General features: G+C 43.8%; 1 protein-coding gene across 1 annotated transcript; it reads left to right on the top strand.

The window, feature by feature from the left end:
* The first annotated feature begins 736 nt into the window (after positions 1–736).
* Positions 737–2,460, top strand: LOC116893505 (igE-binding protein-like). The gene is made up of 2 exons (XM_032895244.1): positions 737–937; positions 1,444–2,460. Exons 1-2 carry the CDS (start codon positions 737–739, stop codon positions 2,458–2,460), a joined length of 1,218 nt encoding a protein of 405 aa, XP_032751135.1.
* The last annotated feature ends 12,982 nt before the right edge of the window (positions 2,461–15,442 follow it).

Here is a 15,442-nt window from a genome sequence, read left to right as displayed (position 1 = left end):
GTCCTATTCACAGCATCCTTTGCCTTACAGAAGCTTTTTAAGATTCAGGAGGTCCCATTTATTAATTTTTCCTCTTAGTACCTTAGCTCTCAGCATTTTATCCTGAAGGTTATCTGTAGCTATTGTGAATATTGCTTTTTGTTGGTAGCCGCCCATACCGCGCCCAAAGATGGCGCCGATTTCCTGTGAGTGAGTCAGCAGGGCACAACTGTTGTCCACCCTGAAGGACGCAGTGCGCATGAGCCAAGCACGTCACAGCAAATTGGGGCTTGCACCAATCGGGTATCGACACGAGTCTCCTAAGCATATATAAGCAGTGCCTTTTCCTCCCTCGGGGTCCCTGTTCAAGAGAGCTGTACAATAAAGGCTTGTTCGCAGAAGAATCCTGTTGCCGTGCATCGTTCTTGCTGGCGAGACGTTGGGCGCACGACAAGTGGTGCCGAAACCCGAGAACCAACATCACCGGTGCCGAGGGGACCCTTCAGTGTGCTGAAGAGGATTCAGAACTTCGAGAAGGTAAATTAAAAGGTAAGCTTCGAGAGGCATGCCCCTTTCTGGATTCAGTCCTGCCGTGGAGGGATTGTTGCTCGTTCTTATAGTGACTGTTGTCTTCTTGCTAGTTGTGTTCTGCTTTGAGAGACCTTCCTGCTGATTTCAACGGGTGAGTAAACCGGATGTAGATAAACCGTATTGCCTGACCCGTGAAGTAAGTGTCTTCTGTAGATAAAGAAGCATCATGGGGAATTCGCACTCCTTGGTTACAGCCTTGCAGACTGTTCTTAAAGGACGTGGCTTGAAGGTGTCACCCAAGACGCTCGAAAGATTTGTTAGCGAGGTGGATCGCTGTGCCCCCTGGTTTGTCTGCTCTGGATCTCTCACCCTTCCAAGCTGGCAGAAATTGAAAGGAGACTTAGATCGTGAGCAGCAGAGTGGGCCGGTACTATACCACTTTGGAAATTGATAAAAATCATGCTTGAAGGATCATAAATGTGAGGACATAGTCAAGGCAGGACAGAAAGTCTTAGCGGACATTCAAGAGAGCATGTCAGAAACGGAGCGGAGTGAGAAATTAGGAGTGTGCGAAAAGAAAAAGGTTACTAAAACAAAAGTGAAAGAGATACAAAAGGCGAAGAAAGGCCGCCGGAGGAGAAAATAGGCGTGCCAGGGAGGACGAAGTACAAGTCATCCGGAGAGGATACTTTGTATCCATTAAAAGAATTAGAAGCCTTAGAACTGGCTGGCAGTGACTCTGAGCAAGAGTTGTCAGAGTCAGAGGAGGAGGAATTAGAGGAAGAGGCAGCCAGATATGAGGAAGAAAGATATGGGCCTAGGTGGAGAGCCACTGTGAAGAAACGGAAAGTTATTAATGCCTCGGTGGCCTCCGCTCCCCCGCCTTATACAGAGAGGAAGTGTGAGTACTCTTTCTGTCCGCCTGAAACACAGCGAGCTATCAGGCAAATGTTTCCTGTGTTTCAGCAAGCTATCAGGCAAATGTTTCCTGTGTTTGAGGACGATGGCGTTCGTTCTCATCAGCCCCTAGAGCACAAGCAAGTTAAGGAACTGGCAGAGTCTGTTCGTGCCTATGGGGTTACTGCTAATTTTACCATGTCACATGTAGAAAGACTAGCAAGCATTGCCATGACTCCAGCAGACTGGCAATCTGTAACAAAGGCCTGTCTCCTTAGCATGGGACAGTATATTGAGTGGAAGGAACTGTGGCATGATGCTTGCCAAGCACAAGCACACGCAAATGCAGCAGCAGGACAACCTGCCTGGACATTTGACATGTTAACTGGACAAGGGCAATGGGCCAATAAACAAACTGCCTTCCCCTTGGAGGTATATGGCCAGATTGCTACTAGTGCTGTCAAGGCATGGAAAGCTCTAACTAACAGAGGAGAGGTGTCCGGGAACCTGACCAAGGTCATCCAAGGACCAAGTGAGCCTTTCTCAGATTTTATGGCCTGCATGATGGAGGCTGCTGGCAGGATTTTTGGAGACCAAGACCAGGCCATGCCCTTAATAGAACAGTTAGTTTTTGAACAATGTACCAAAGAATGCCGCAATGCAATCCTCCCCTGGAAGTCTAAGGGGCTGCAGGCTTGGCTGAAAGCCTGTAGGGAAATAGGAGGACCACTTACCACCAATGCCGGTCTAGCCGTGGCTATATTACAAGGACAAAGGCGGCCTGGCCTCTCTAGTAGAGGCATCACGTGTTTCCAATGTGGAAAGCCTGGTCATATGAAAAGGGAGTGCAGGAATCAGAATCCTGGCTTTAATCCAAAGAAAGTCCCAGGACTGTGTCCAAAGTGTAAGAAAGGGAAGCATTGGGCCAATGAGTGCAGGTCAGTAAAGGACATAACGGGGAAGCCCTTGGATGTGTCAAAAAACGTCCAACAGGGCCGTCCTCAAATATATGGGGCAACCAGCTCCACAGTAACCTGGGCTCGTCAAACTTAACCAGGAGAGCAACTCCGGTTTCCGCAGGATTGGACCTCCGTGCCACCTCCAGAATCGTCCTCAAATGGGGGTACAGCCTATCCCCTCTGACTTTCATGGCCCTTTACCACCCAATATGGTTGGGCTGCTTTAAGGACGCTCCTCTACTACTCTTAAGGGATTGGTGGTACATCCTGGGGTTATTGATCAAGATTACGAGGGCCAGTTGAAGATCATGTGCTCCTCCCCACGAGGTCTCTTCTCCATTTCCCCAGGTGACTGGATTGCACAATTGCTTGTTTTACCCAGTTATCATGCCCAGTTTAAATCAGGAAGTACAAAAGGAGAAAAGAAGGGTTTTGGCTCTACGGGCACTGATTCAGCATATCTTATGGTCGATTTACATGCTCGACCTACTCTGATCCTAACCACTGAAGGAAAAACATTTGAGGGAATTCTAGATACAGGGGCAGACAAAAGCATTATCTCCACTAAATGGTGGCCTACAAAATGGCCCATTATTCAATCTTCCCATTCATTACAAGGTTTAGGCTATGAAGCTAGTCCAACTGTTAGCTCTAGGCCCTTAAAGTGGAAAGCCCCAGAAGGACAGGAGGGTAGTTTCGTCCCATATGTTCTTCCTTTACCTGTCAACATATGGGGAAGAGATATTTTGGCTGAGTTAGGGCTTAAACTTATGAATGAGTATTCCCTACCAGCACAGAGAATGGTGAGGGATATGGGGTATGTCCCAGGAAAAGGCATTGGTAAGCATCACCAAGGAACTACAGAGCCAATTCAACCCACTGCAAAACTCAATCGTCACGGTCTGGGTTTTTCTTAGGGGCCGTTGAGGGGGCTATGCCCATACCGTGGATAACAGAGGAGGATGTATGGGTTCCTCAATGGCCTCTCTCCTCTGAAAAGCTGGAGGCCGCTCACCAATTAGTAAAGGAACAGTTGCAATTAGGACATTTGGAACCTTCAAGCTCACCCTGGAATACACCAATATTTGTTATAAAAAAGAAGTCAGGAAAATGGAGACTATTGCATGATCTTAGAGCAATTAATACACAAATGAAATTGTTTGGATCAGTCCAACGCGGTCTCCCGCTTCTTTCTGCCTTACCAAAGCAATGGGAGGTTATTATAATAGATATTAAGGATTGCTTTTTCTCTATTCCTTTACATCCTAAGGATAAAGAGAGGTTTGCCTTTACTCTGACTGAAATAAATCTTGTGGAGCCTGATGAGCGCTATCAATGGAAAGTCTTGCCCCAAGGGATGGCAAACAGCCCCACTATGTGTCAGTTACATGTACAACAGGCCCTGACTCCTGTCAGAGGGCAATAACCATCACTAATGATTCTTCATTATATGGATGATATACTCCTCTGTGGATCCAAACCTCAAGAGCTTGAGATAGCATATGCTGACTTAATTAAGCATTTGCAACAGTTTGGGCTAACTATAGCTACTGAAAAGGTTCAGAGATCGCTGATGGGCAAGTTTTTAGGAGCCGTTGTACATCCAGAAATTATTACTCCACAAAAAATTGAAATCAGGTGAGATCACCTACAAAACTTAAATGATTTTCAAAAACTTTTGGGAGATATTAATTGGCTATGGCCATTCCTGAAAATATCTTCTGCTGAGTTAAAACCTTTGTTTGATATATTGGAAGGGGATCCGCAATTAACATCCCCACGATCCCTGTCTATGGAGGCTGTAGAGGCCCTCCGAAAGGTGGAGAAGACTCTTTCTGAGGCTTAATTAGTAAGGATACAACCTGATGTACCTTTTGAGCTATGTGTTTTGCAAACTGCTAAATTACCCACTGCAGTGTTATGGCAGAATGGCCCCTTACTTTGGATTCACCCACAAGCCTCTCCGGCTAAAACCATAGAGTGGTACCCCTCAGCGGTGGCAAGATTGGCTATGAGAGGACTAAAAGCAGCTGTAACTCATATTGGTAAACATCCAATAAAAATTGTTATACCCTATACTGCAGAACAGCTCCAAGTGCTGGCCGCTACAAATGATGACTGGGCAATACTTGTGTTCATCTTTTCAGGGGTGTTTGATAATCACTACCCCAGGCACCCCATTTTGACCTTTGCAAAATGTCATCCCCTTGTGTTTCCCCGGGTTACCAGCATGGAACCCCTTCAGGCAGGGGATATTGTTTATACGGATGGTTCAAAAACTGGTTTGGGTGCTTATGTGCATGATGGTAAAGTGATAACTAAGCAATTTACCCCTAATTCCCCTCAATTAGTTGAGTGTCAGATTGTATTGGAAGTGCTCCGAGTGTTCCCTGGTCCATTAAATATTGTTTCAGATTCCTTCTATGTAGTTAATTCAGTTAAATCTTTAGAAGTTGCGGGATTGATTAGAACCACTAGTACATTGGCTTCTGTGTTTCTGGAGATCCAGCAGGAGTTACTATCTCGGCATTCCCCTTTTTTCATCACCCATATAAGGGCTCATTCAGAGTTGCCTGGCCCAATGTCTCATGGGAATAACCTGGCCGATTTGGCTACTAGAGCCACTGCGTTTGCTGTGCTGACTCTGTGGAAGCTGCCACCCAGTTCCATTCCTTGTTTCATGTTACTGCTGAGAACTTACGCAGGCGTTTTTCTATTTCTAGAGCAGAGGCCAGAAAAATAGAGCTTTGCTGCAGTAATTGCAGTGCGTTTATTACCACCCCACATGTGGGCATTAATCCCCGAGGCCTTCGAACCCTGCAGGTTTGGCAGATGGATGTTACCCATGTCCCCGCCTTTGGAAAATTAAAGTATGTGCATATTTCCATCGATATATGCTCCGGGGTCATAGTTGCTTCTCCCTTGTCTGGGGAAATGGCCTCTCATGTCATTGCCCACTGTCTTGAGGCTTGGAGTGCTTGGGGTCTTCCTAGGCTGCTCAAGACTGACAATGGCCCTGCTTATACTTCAGAAAAGTTTAAACATTTCTGCAATCAGATGGGTGTTGCACACCTGACGGGACTTCCTTATAATCCTCAAGGCCAAGGAATCTTTGAACGTGCCCATCACATATTAAAGGCTTATTTAAATAAAAAAAGGGGGAATTGGTGAGATGCCGCCAACCCCCAAGGTTGCCATCTCCACCACACTTCTTACTTTAAATTTCTTAAATTTAGACGCCCAGGGCCATTCGGCGGCAGAACGCCATGAGCAGTGGCCTATCCCACCCAAAGATCAGGTGAAGTGGAAGGATGTACTCACTGGAGAATGGAAAGGTCCGGATCCTATTCTAATACAATCCAGGGGAGCTGTTTGTGTGTTTCCGCAGGGTGAAGACAGTCCAGTCTCGATCCCAGAGCACCTGACTCGCGGAGTGCTCCCCGAGCAAGATGATATTGCAGCTGCTACTGATATGCCTGTCCCACCTGATGATTTAAGCAGAACCTCGATGGGGGATCCTGTCGGTGTTCCCAAAGCCGATGCCAATTCATCATGATGCTAAATTGTTTCCTCGCCTTTTTACATCCAATAAGTCCTTTGATTTGCCCTTTTTGCCATTAGATGAGAAAGTGGCTGGCTTAGGGGAATATAGGAATTTTTCCCCGTTGGGTAGCTTGTGCTTTACCCTAGTACATAATATTTCCCAAAATAATGATCCATGCATGAAGTTGTATAATCAGACTGCAGCGTGGTTTAATTTGCCACGGGATTCATCTGGGCCCTGTAAAAGCTGAATGCCACCTGGATTTCTGGCTGGTGGCCGGCCAGACAGGAGAGGCCTACGCCGCCTTGACAGTCAAAGAAATTGGATTGGTGAATTTGACAATTTGATGGAGCAGCTGCGTGTGGCCATTGTAACCGTGAATTCCACAAGAGTTGATGCTTCTTTTGCAGAGGGACTATCCTCCTGGATCACATCTGTCATGACCCACTTCAAGGAGTGGGCGGGAGCAATTGGGGTTGGCATGCTTTTGTGTGGAGGGATAGTGTTTATGCTATGGTTGGTGTGTAAGCTACGTGCCCAACAGCAACGTGACAAAGTGGTCATTGTGCAGGCCCTTGCAGCACTTGATGTGGGCTCATCTCCCTCGGTTTGGTTAAACATGCTTAAGGATTGACAATAGGATTGTGTTCAGACAGCCCATGCACCCTGAGTCCTTTGAGACATTGCACCAGGATTGGGTGTCCTACACCTAAAGGTAGCCTTTGCACCCTGCAGGGCTAGTCCCATTGCACGGACCAAGGGCAGGAAGGTACCTTGCCCTTGTCGCATCCATTCAAGGTCTCGAACCCTGAGGGTCTTACAAGAGCCGAATGGTTGATCGACCTTGTTCTTTATATTATTTGAGAGGGGGAGATGTTGGTAGCCGCCCGTACCACACCCAAAGATGGCGCCGATTTCCTATGAGTGAGTCAGCAGGGCACAGCTGTTGTCCACCCCGAAGGATGCAGTGCGCATGAGCCAAGCACATCACAGCCCGCTCTCGGGGCATGCAAATTGGGCATTGGGGCTTGCACCAATCGGGTAGCGACACGAGTCTCCTAAGCATATATAAGCAGTGCCTTTTCCTCCCTTGGGGTCCCTGTTCAAGAGAGCTGTACAATAAAGGCTTGTTCGCAGAAGAATCCTGTTACCGTGCGTCGTTCTTGCTGGCGAGACGTTGGGCGAGCGCCGGTTTTTACCTCATTTCTTACTCAACCTGATTAAAATTTGTATAAAGAAATGCTACTGATTTTTTCTGGAGTTGATTTTGTATACTACCACATTGCGGAAGGAGTTCTGAGGTTGCTTATGTATGGTTCTATATCCTCCGCTAATAGTGATACTTTGACTTCTCCACAATTTGTATTCTCTTGATCTACTTTACTTGTCACAGTGCACTAGTTAAAACTTCTATTACTTTCTTGAATAGATAAGGATAGAATGGGCATCTTTGTCTCATCATGATTTTAGTAGAATTACTTTAAGTCTCTCTCCAGTGAATTTGATGTTGCCTATTAGTTTGCAGTATATTGCCCTTTTGTTTTTTGGTGTGGACCTTGAATCACTGACCTTTCTGAGACCTTTATCATGAGGGAGGTATAAGATTTTCAAAGCCTTTCAGTATCTATTGATGATCTTGTGCTCTTTTTCTTTCACTTTGTTTACATGGTAGAATACATTGATGGATTTTCTCATGTTGAATCATCTCTGCATCCCTGAGATGAAGTTTACTTTGTCATATGGATGACACATTTGATATGTTCTTGGATTTTGTTTGCAAGTATTATACTGAGTATTTTTGTATCAATATTCATAAGGTAAATTGGTCTGAAAATCTCTTTGTTTTTGAGTCTTTGTGTGGTTTAGTTATCAAGGTGATTGTGGCCTCATAGAATTTTTAAAACTATTTTGAGAATATTCATATTAACTTGTCTTTGAAAGTTTGGTAGAATTCTAAACTAACACGTTCTATCCCTGAGTTTTTTCTCACCTGAGGGTGAGTGGGAGAGACTGGTCTCTGCTTAGGAAGGATTCTCACAGGACCAGGAGAGAGAAGTGGAAAAGAAAGTACATGGGTAGACTCTCCAAAGTAATTAAGGAGGAGAAAGTGCCTGGGTTGAAAAAGTTTACAACTAATATGGTTCAGGAACAGGGGTGTAGTGGGTGAGACTAGGAACTGCTCCAAAGGTACAGACTAGAGTGACAGGAAAAACCACCATTACTTCTGTACCTGAGGAGCCAAGTGGTCCTCAACTGCAGGCAAGTTACCCTTGTTGGGGTTTAAATCTCAGCTCTCATTTGGACAAAGCACACCATGCCAAAATGGTTCCAAGTGGAGAGGTTTTAATGGGAGAATGAGACAATGGGAAGGGATGAGAGAAGAAGAGAAAGAGAAAGAGGTCAGAAAATGTCTACCTTTCATTTGGAATATGACATAACCGCTCTCAGGTGAAGGTGGGAACTAAGCCTAAGGTATGCTGGGAATGTAGGGCCGATGTGAGGGCAAAAGTCACCAGGTCTTGCTGCTGGAGGAAATAGCAACTCCTGATAGTGACATACCTCCCTTTTACTTATCATAAAAAGAAGGAAGTTCTAGACAAAGTTCCTGTGACAGTGTGCCAAGAGTAATTTTTAAAGAACAGCTAGTTCTTTCTACCTTTCCTGATGATTGAGGGTGGTAGGGAATATGGAAATGCCACAGGATATCTTGGGCCTTAGACAGAATAGGAAATATTTGGGAGGTAAACTCAGGAACATTGTTTGACTGGATGGAGTCTGGGACATCAAATTGGGGGATGAAGTCTTGGAGGAGGATATCAGAGACTGTCTGAGCCCTTTTGTTATTTGTGGGAAATGCTTCTACCCACCCTGAGAATGTGTCTACCAAGACCAGGAGGTACTTGGCACATTCGACAGTGAGCTTGTGGGTGAAGTCAAGTTGCCATTCAGTTCCAGGAAGGGAGCCTTTGGCCTGGTGGTTAGGGGAGAAGGCCAAAATACATGCAGACAAGATCCATCAAACAGATAGAACATACCCTTTTGGATCCGAGGCAGTGCGTGACAAAGATCCCCGATGGAATTATAATTCCACAGGTGGTATTTTACCCAGAGAAAGATTCATAGCCCATCTTCTGGACAGTCTCCACAGGGCAGCCTTAAAACCAGTGAATTTTGAAAAAAAACTACCAGAAGTCATCCATAGAAAACAGGAAAACCCATCCCAATTTTTAGAATGCCTTGCAAAGGCTTTATTATAATATACTCATCTGGACTCTGAAAATCCAGAAGGTAAACAACTCCTGCTGACCTATTTCTTTTTCCCGAGCTACCCCGACATAAAAGACAAACTTAAAAAGCTAGAGAGGGGGCCCCTAAATCCACAGGCAGAAGTTTTGGTGTTGGCCTTTAAAGTGTACCATGGAAGAGATGAGAAGGCTCTCACATAAAAATACCAAAAGCTGGCAAAGGATGTCAGAACAGTCTAAACCACTGCTCCAGACTCTTGGTCTTCTAAGACTAAGGGTCCACCAGGCTCTTGCTACAAATGTGGTCAATAAGGTCATTGGGTTAGGGTTTGCCCTAACTTCCACAATCCAGGGGCTCATGTCCTAGGAGCCATTAACAGGGACACTGGGCTGTAAATTGGTCTCATGTTGTGCACAGGGTGAAAGAAGGACATTATGTCCAGATAACCCTCCAGCTGATCTCCTAGGTTTGGCTCTGGATGACTGAAGGGGCCTGAGTTTCCTGGCCTTGAACACTACCATCACCAGAGGGAGCCTTGGGTAAGATCATGGGCAGCCAATTCATCTACTTCCTCTTGGACTCTGGGGCCATTTACTCAGTCTTAATGGAGTTTTGGGGGCCTACTCCACTTTTGTGTTTCCCCATTGTTAGGGTAGGGGTCAACCTTACCTTTCTCACCAAACCCAGGCCTGGTTCTCTAGGTATCTGAAAACAATTTTAAGAGGTAGTTTCTGCCTGCAGCTTGGGAGAGTCAGTGATATGCTTCTCGGTGGTCAGAACCCCAGTCTAGTGACTCTAGAACCTCCCAGGTCAGAGGAGTCACAGGGCTGGGAGATGGGTTAGACTGGAGGAGGGGTGTATATTCCTCAGATAGCTTTAAGGATGCTGCTCTCACAGTTCTGTTGTGGATATGTATTATTCTAGGAAGATTCTATTATTTAATGTACTTTTTTTTGATTAATGGTTACCAACATATTTTCCTAAAATGACGATGTAGAACATCTGCAGGATGTGTAATTTGCACATGAGGTTCTACTTGCTACAGCAGTCACAAAGCTCCTGAAACTTAATGCATCCATGCTCTCTTAACTCCGCTGTCTCACCATTTGCCTATTCAAGAGAGTGGCCAATGGCCTGAGGCATAGGCATCTCCAGAGAGCTTTGTAGATATTAGTCATGAGGAACCAGTGCACATTTGCCTGAATCACAATATATACATCATAAAGCACCACAGTTGTGGCTGTGAACATTAACTTTTACTGAACAAAGTTTTACTCTCAATTAGATTTCCATCTTAGACTCACGCTCTCTTTGATGCAAATTCAGCATTCACACAAGTGTCTTCAAATGCTTAGTTATTAAGATTACTTTAGGGCTGCATAAAAATGAAAAGGTGTGGCTGAGGAGAAGGCTTATTGTAGGTCTTGGTACTGTTCAGGTTTGCTGGATAAAAGCCAATTCCACCATTTGAGAAAGGGCTATTAAATGCTAAATACTGACCAAGAGATGGACTTTGGTCACATGCTACAGGAGTTTATAAAGACAAACCTATAGATCACTATATTTTCTCATGAGGCATTGCTATTTTCTCAAGCCCTAGAACTCTCAGCATTCCAGGAATGCACCTGGCTCTTGGGCTGGTGGTGATTGTTTATAGGGTAAGTTGGGGCTTTAGGGTATGAGGGAGAAAACAACCAGAAGCACCTGGAGAGGGCAGGGTTGAACTGAGCCATTTGAGGAAGCATGGGTGATGAGAAAGGAAGAATAGGGAGGAGAGGAGAAGGGCCAAGATAGAAAGCAGGAGCCAGGAAAGCACCTAACCAAAGATGTCAAGTTTGTTATGTTAATAGGCACCTCAGTCCTTCCTCTTGAGTTTCTCTGAGTCTTAACAATGTGTAGACCAACACAGTATGCATGCTGTGACAGGAAGATAGCAGGCCAGACCCTTTCATAGATAGAAATCTCAGTATAGATTTTAGCAAAATAGGAAGTCACCTTTGGAATAATTGCGGGCTTACATCAGAAAATGTCTCTGTTGTTCCAGAAAAGCACTGTGTCTGTTGGTTTTTGTTCGGTAATTTGTTGTTAGTAGTTTCTGTGACTGTAGACTTCTTGCAGGTGTCAGAAAGCCTATACCCTGTAGACAGTGATTTTATTTTATAAAAACACCCTGCTGGAGTAGCATGGATTCTGTGGGTCAGAATAGTTTCCTTGCAGTCTTCCTTACTCCTTCTTAGGGATCCTGGGAAAACAACTATGCATGTGTGTGTGAACTGCTGCAAGCTTCTTTATTAAACTCCCACAGTGCCCTATTGGTCCCTAGAATGTGTTTCTTCTAACCAGGAATTTGAAATTTACCAACTTTTTCTGGGAGAGCAATCCTTGGTTCCTCAGGCAGTCCTCAGTTAGGTACTCCTGCAGGGGATGCTTTTGCAGCTGCACTGCTTCCAGCCTTTAAATAGAGGTGACCCTATTTAAATGGTGCTACATTGAGGGCTGGAGAGATGGCTCAGCCATTAAAGGCTAGGCTCACAACCAAAAATAAATCATGCTACATTGAAACCCCACCCCCCCTTTTTTTTTAAGATTTTTGACAATCTAAAGGGAGCCATGGTGCCATTGCTTCAAAATTGGTGACCCTACCTTGGAGGATTCCCAGTATACTGGACTGTGTCTGTCTTTGGTTTTCCTGCCTTCCAGCATCTTACCTGTCAGTGACTACCAGCCCTCAACTAGGTATCATTCTAGAGACATGTCACACAAGGGGAGATGGGGAAGAGCCTACATGGTGCTCTCATGGACCACTGCCATCCAGGCTTTGATCACTTACTCAGGCTGTAATCAGGATTTTTGAGAGCTATCAGCCCCTTGAGGGTTGACTTATTAATGGAGCCCTCCCTAGAGATATGCTATGTGAGACATTTAAACAAAAATTTTATTAAAATGACAATTCCTCTCATCATAGCTTAATAGGTTATGAGGTCTCAAACAGCCTCTTAATATTGTCCCACACTTTTCCCAAGAATCCCCCACCTAAGGAATGCCCAGAAAACCTGGGTGCATTGAGCTTGACTATATTCTCCCTTAAGAGCACAGAATAGTTAAGGAATTTGTCTGACAAAGTACCTTCACGATATTGAGTCAACTGTTGTTGGGCTTAGGTAGCATGATGTACCTGGCAAGGGGTTAGGCAGATTAAGTGAAACATGAGTTTGCATACCTGAAATGATGGTAGCTGTAATACCAAAATCCCTCTTTCCCCAGTGTAAGCATTGTAAGTGAGTCTGGGTCATCAGAGTGCCGGGATGAAAGTGGGGCATATTTAGAACAATCATTCAAATGACAGTTGGTTTCCTCATCAGGATAGCCATTGTTGTAGGTGGTCAGGAGACATTTCTCATTAAAGCAATTAAAGCTATCTCTGACAATGGAGGTATTGATGACCATAAAGAAGAAGGGAAATGAAACATAGAATAAGATGGCTTTCCATTCAGTATGACTCAATATGGGCACATTGGTGGGGTAGCTGCAGTGCACATTTTCCCTGACCTGTTTATAACGAAATATGTCCCATTAAAGAGATGGTTGCCTTTTAGGAGAGTAAGAGGTTGTAAATCCAGACAATTAGAGGGGCCACATGAATCTCGATTGTACATAATATGATCACAATGGAACCTAATGGGATCCCTGTTAACAATAGGGAGTAATGTTGGGAGCATCATGTGAGGTAAACCTCCATATGCCAAGTGTGAGGTTAAGTAAGAATATCTGGTAGTCCCTGGCAATTTATACACCTAAGCCAGTCTTGCGGTGTTCCCAAGGGATAGGAAGTCCAAGAAAAGTGAGCATTTGAGGGACTCTTGGGACACAGAGGCAGGGGGGAAGTGTATCACACTTGGGGAATCCTTTGGAGGTTTGTAATCAGTAAGGGGCACTTGAAGTTCCATATCCACCGTGGTTGTATTTTATAGCTAGATACGAGGCCTCACAGAGGAGACACTGGTGGTAAAGAACACAGGGAAACAACCCTGGATATAGAAAATGAAAGGACGAGACAAGGAGCGTAGATACAAGCATCATCAACAGAATACAAGAGATAGAAGAGAGAATCTCAGGAGCAGAAGATTCCATAGAAATCATCGACACAACAGTCAAAGATAATGTAAAACAGAAAAAGCTACTGGCCCAAAACATACAGGAAATCCAAGACTCAATGAGAAGATCAAACCTAAGGATAATAGGTATAGAAGAGAGTGAAGACTCCCAGCTCAAAGGACCAGGAAATATCTACGACAAAATCATAGAAGAAAACTTCCCTAACCTAAAGAAAGAGATGCCCATAAGCAAACAAGAAGCCTACAGAACTCCAAATAGATTGGAACAGAAAAGAAACTCCTCCTGTCACATAATAGTCAAAACACCAAATGCACAAAATAAAGAAAGAATATTAAAAGCAGTAAGGGAAAAAGGTCAAGTAACATATAAAGGCAGACCTATCAGAATCACACCAGAGACTATGAAAGCCAAAATATCGTGGACAGATGTCATATAGACCCTAAGAGAACACAAATGCCAGCCCAGGATATGGTATCCAGCAAAATTCTCAATTAACATAGATTGAGAAAACAAGATATTCCACGACAAAACCAAATTTACACAATACCTTTCTACAAACCAGCCCTACAAAGGATAATAAATGGTAAAGCCCAATACAAGGAGGCAAGCTACACCCTAGAAAAAGCAAGAAACTAATCGTTTTGCAACAAAACACAGAGAAGACAAGCACACAAACATCATCTCACATACACATATGAATATAACAGGAAGCAACAATCACTATTCCTTAATATCTCTCAACATTAATGGACAAAATACCCCAATAAAAAGACACAGAATAACAAACTGGATACTCAATGAGGACCCAGCATATTGCTGCCTACAGGAAACATACCTCAGAGACAAAGACAGACACTACCTCAGAGTAAAAAGCTGAAAAAGAATTTTCCACTCAAATGGTCTGAAGAAGCAAGCTGGAGTAGCCATTCTAATATCGAATAAAATTGATATTCAACCAAAAGTCATCAAAAAAGATAAGGAAGGACACTTGATAGTCATCAAAGGAAAAATCCACCAAGATGAACTCTCAATCCTAAATATCTACGCTCCAAATACAAGGGTACCTACATACATAAAAGAAACCTTACTAAAGTTCAAAGCACACATTGCACCTCACACAATGATGGTAGGAGATTTAAACACCACTTTCTTCAATGGACAGATCGTGGAAACAGAAATTAAACAGAGAGATAGACAGACTAAGAGAAGTCATGTACCAAATGGACTTAACAGATACTTATACAACATTGTATCCTAAAACAAAAGGATATTATTTCTGCTCACCACCTCACGGTACTTTCTCCAAAATTGACCATATAATTGGTCATAAAACAGGCCTCAACAGATACAGAAAGATAGAAATAATCCTATGCGTGTTATCAGAAGACCAGGGGCTAAAGCTGGTCTTCAATAACAATAATGGAAGAACACCCACATATACATGGAAGTTGAACAATACTCTACTCAATGATAACCTGGGCAAGGAAGAAATAAAGAAAGAAATTAAAGACTTCTTAGAATTTAATGAAAATGAAGGTGTAACATACCCAAACTTATGGGACACAATGAAAGCTGTGCTAAGAGGAAAACTCATAGCTCTGAGTGCCTGCAGAAAGAAACAGGAGAGAGCATAGATCAGCAGCTTGACAGCACACCCACCTAAAAGCTCTAGAACAAAAAGAAGCAAATACACCCAGGAGGAGTAGAAGGCAGGAAATAATCAAACTCAGAGCTGAAATCAAGCAACTAGAAAGAAAAAGGACCATACAAAGAATCAACAGAACCAAAAGTTGGTTCTTTGAGAAAATCAACAAGATAGAAAAACCCATAGCCAGAATAACCAAAGGACACAGAGAGTGTGTCCAAATTAACAAAATCAGAAATGAAAAGAGAAATATAACAACTGAATCAGGTAAAATTCAAAACATCAGCAGATCCTACTACAAAAGCATATATTCAACAAAACTTGGATATCTGGTGGAAATGGAAAATTTCTTAGACAGATACCAGGTACTGAAGTTAAACCAGGAACAAATAAACCATGTAAACAACCCCATAACTCCTAACAAAATAGAAGCAGTCATTAAAGGTCTCCCAACCAAAAAGAGCCCAGGTCCAGATGGGTTCAGTGCAGAATTCTATCAGACCTTCGTAGAAGGCCTCATAGCAA

Source organism: Rattus rattus, chromosome 2 (assembly GCF_011064425.1).
Source record: "Rattus rattus isolate New Zealand chromosome 2, Rrattus_CSIRO_v1, whole genome shotgun sequence".
Taxonomy (NCBI): Eukaryota; Metazoa; Chordata; class Mammalia; order Rodentia; family Muridae; genus Rattus; species Rattus rattus.
The sequence above is the reverse complement of the archived record's forward strand: the minus strand, read 5'-3'. Positions and strand labels throughout refer to the sequence as shown.

Bases quoted from the DNA above. Each gene is read 5' to 3' on its own strand.
- LOC116893505 (XM_032895244.1), top strand. From the start codon at position 737: ATGGGGAATTCGCACTCCTTGGTTACAGCCTTGCAGACTGTTCTTAAA. The intron at 938-1,443 runs GTACTATACCAC...CCTGAAACACAG, and splicing joins GTGAGCAGCAGAGTGGGCCG to CGAGCTATCAGGCAAATGTT.